The sequence below is a fragment of the Cryptomeria japonica genome, chromosome 10 (assembly GCF_030272615.1).
Source record: "Cryptomeria japonica chromosome 10, Sugi_1.0, whole genome shotgun sequence".
Classification (NCBI taxonomy): Eukaryota; Viridiplantae; Streptophyta; class Pinopsida; order Cupressales; family Cupressaceae; genus Cryptomeria; species Cryptomeria japonica.
The window spans coordinates 144,169,057-144,172,625 of record NC_081414.1 but is presented as its reverse complement, the minus strand read 5'-3'; the positions used below and the strand labels follow the sequence as shown (position 1 = coordinate 144,172,625).

Here is a 3,569-nt window from a genome sequence, read left to right as displayed (position 1 = left end):
GTTTCTACTTCATATTTTTAATCATTTATCTCTTGAAAAAAAAGCCAATTTGATGGAATCTCACTATTTTTTATTATGTCAAGCCAAGCGGATGTCAATTTAATTATTTGTAATAGATAATTTTCCTATAAATTAAAATTTTCACTCATTTTTAAGCACCAAATCCAAAAATATTATGATTCATTAACCTTCTAAATCTTCTTAGAATGAGATATTATTGAATTTGTTTTGTTCAAAATTAATATAGGTGAGGTGAGTTCATATTTATGAGACAACCTGATGATTATGGATTTTACCTAGGATAAAGTAGATGGAATAGATTGTAATAAACATAGAGTTTGGAAACAATGCATATATAACTATAGATAATTCGATGAATACATGAAGCATATGAATACACATGTATATAGAATTGTGACACTAATAAGCATATGCACTTGTCAAATAACATCGATGTAAATATTCTTTTCTTTACATTATAATATTGACTTATGTATGCAACATTTTTCCAAAAATCATCATTGTTATACATTTTTACACTTATAATTTTATAAAAATAAATAAAATCATTTTTTATCTTTACAATTGATATAAAAAACAAAATTATAAAACCAATAAAATAATTTTTAAAATTAATAATTTTAACTAAATTTTCTACCCTATAATTATATATCAAACTTAAAACCAATTTATATATAATTAAACTCAACCTATATAATTGGGTTTTTAAACTCGACCTATATAATTGCATATTATTATATTTAAAGCCAACTTATATTAACACCGGAAGACAATAATCTGAATTACCTAATTCGAAAATATCAGAAACATATCATAATTTATTTAATAGCTGCGGTGATTCCGTCAATATTTCTTCATTATATTTGACTGTCAAACCTCAACTTACAGCCACCTTCTCCATTTTTGAATCTCACGCAATGCATGTGGGATTAACAAAAAAAAAAAATCCTCCAAACGTTCAATGTGAGCGGTAACAAAGGCGGAACGGAGAATGAAAAGCATTCAACGGGAACGGAAAAGATTAGAAGACAAATGGCCCCACATCGCACGACACGACACACTTAAGAAACGGAAAATGGAAAAGCATTCGACGGATACGGAAAAGGTTAGAAGACAACTGGGCCCACATCGCACGGCACATTCTAAGTCAATGCTTAGAGGGTGCCTGTTAAGCCGGGCCCAATTGATCTACCCAATCATGCTATACATTCCCTCCATTCCTTCTCCATCACTGACTGTAAAACTTTCATCTTCTCCATCAAGACAATGGAATCCTTCCAAGTTATTATCAGGCCTTGCTAAGAATTCCTCGATATCGAAATCTTCGCGAGAATAGGTATACAGAAGATCAGACTCCGCAGATTGCACTTGATGGTTATACAATAAACTCTCTGATTTGTCTTCTAAACAATGCTTAGAAGGTGGCAAGGTCGAGTCAATTACATTGGCCATGCAAGGTGTAGAAAGTTGATCTTTAATTTGCATGGATTGAGAAGAACTATTGTCAAGTGCAGGGTCGATGAAACCACACTCATTCTCTGTCACCAATTCCTCGCTCAATAACAACGACAACGATTGAGAAGTGTCAGTGGGATTGAAATCTTGATGATCTGGAACGCTACTGGCATTGAAATATTTGTTGCAGTACTTTGCTAATCTAACCGCCGTTGCTTTGACGGGAGTATATTGGGCGATATGATCATCTCCTGGGGAAGTAGGATTTGATTTTGTGTTGGGATTTGGAAGAGATTGGTCTCGAGGAAAGCACTTCTTTCTTAGATGTGTGTTCCAGTAGTTCTTTATTTCATTGTCGGTCCGACCAGGAAGTCGTCCAGCAATGAGAGACCACCTGCATGTAATATCAATTGCCGTGTTAGAATTATTTCATCGAAGGTGTTAAATCTCTACAATTACATGTTAAGATACTGTAGTGCTCTTCTGCGATCAACTGCCTAGCTCGATTAAGGTTCCAGAATTTCTTTACAATTCAAAAAAAATTATATATTGTATAAACTTTTGTAATGATATTTATTGGTTGTTGTTGTTTTTTGATTAGTCTGTTGCTTTTGCACCAACATTATAGATCACAGTACATGATCTATCATTAGAATAACAGAAAACTGAAGAGAACAAAAAAATGACTTGTAATTGTTGTATCTGGATTAGCCTATTGATTTTGCATCAACATTTTGGATCACACCACGTGATCTATCATTAGAATAATAGAAAACTCAAGAGAACAAAATAATACCTAGTGGTACTTTGCGATCAACTACCTAACTAGATTAATGTTCGAGTTTCTTTATAGTTCAATTAACTACAAACTAAATGCTACTAAAGCATTTTGAGTTCTCTTTCAACATTCAGATTGAAAATTTGGATTCAATATTTGACTAAATATTGCATAAACTTTTGTAATGATACTTATTGGTTGTTCTTTCTAGATTAGACTATTGTTTTTGCATCAATGTTTCAGATGATCTATCATTAGAATAATAGAAAACTAAGGAGAATAAAAATGGCTAATTTTCTTTTGCTATCAACTACCTAAAAAGATTAAAGTTCTGTAGTTTCTTTACATTTCAATAAACTACATACTAAATGCTATTAAATTAAGCATCTCAAGTTCTCTGTCAACATGTAAATTGAAAATTCAGATTCGATACTTGACTAAATATTGCATAAAATTTTGTAATGATACTAATTAGTTACTGTTGTCTCTAGAATAAATTATTGTTTTTGTATCAGTATTTTGGAACATTCTGTGATCTGTCATCAGAATAGTAAAAAACCGAAGAAAATAAAAACTAACTAATTTCAAAACAAAAACCAAACTAAATATTAATCTGCAACTCGTCATTTTTTTTTTGAAAAAAAAGTTACTTGTACATTCCAATTCAAAAATGACAATGAAATGAAGAAACTTAATATCATTAAATGATACCTATTGCCAAGGAGTCTGTGCAATCGAATAATGAGGTCCTCTTCATCGACAGAAATGTTTCCACGCTTAATATCTGGACGAAGATAGTTCAACCATCGCAATCTACAACTCTTCCCACATCTCTTCAGACCTGGAAATACAAATTTGTTCTTGATATTAGAGCTAATAACGTTAGGATTCCTTGAAATGTATGAGAAGCAATCTTTTTAATTTTAGTTTACCTGCTTTAATGGGTAGAGATCTCCATCCCCCAGCGCCATGTGTTGCAATATATTCTCTCAAAATCATATCTTCATAGGCAGTCCAAGCCCCACGGTTGATCGCAGAATCTTTAGAACAGCATGGAGACCTGCCCATTCTTATGCGATGATTTTAACAGCTCACCACAATGTCAGTGTTAATTACACTAACATGAACATGCTTATATAATGCAAGTGACCTAACAAAAATTAACTGTGTTTTTAGTTAACATACAGTTAGTGACACACCGATATTAATTTATAAACAAGATTCATTTCATAGGATCAGAAACAGTCTCCATCTTTATTTAGGTACATGCTACCCATGGCTAGATTTTCATCTCTTGACGGGGAAAATCTTCACT

The 3,569-nt window shown here is 32.2% G+C and overlaps 1 protein-coding gene across 1 annotated transcript; it reads right to left on the bottom strand.

Annotated features, from left to right (window-relative positions):
* Window positions 1-908: 908 nt before the first annotated feature.
* On the bottom strand, window positions 909-3,327 carry LOC131027148 (transcription factor MYB1). The gene is made up of 3 exons (XM_057957134.2): window positions 3,187-3,327; window positions 2,966-3,095; window positions 909-1,870 (listed from the first exon to the last, which is right to left on the bottom strand). The coding sequence occupies exons 1-3, from the start codon at window positions 3,320-3,322 to the stop codon at window positions 1,210-1,212; spliced, it is 927 nt and encodes a 308-aa protein (XP_057813117.1). The 5' UTR covers window positions 3,323-3,327; the 3' UTR covers window positions 909-1,209.
* Window positions 3,328-3,569: the final 242 nt, after the last annotated feature.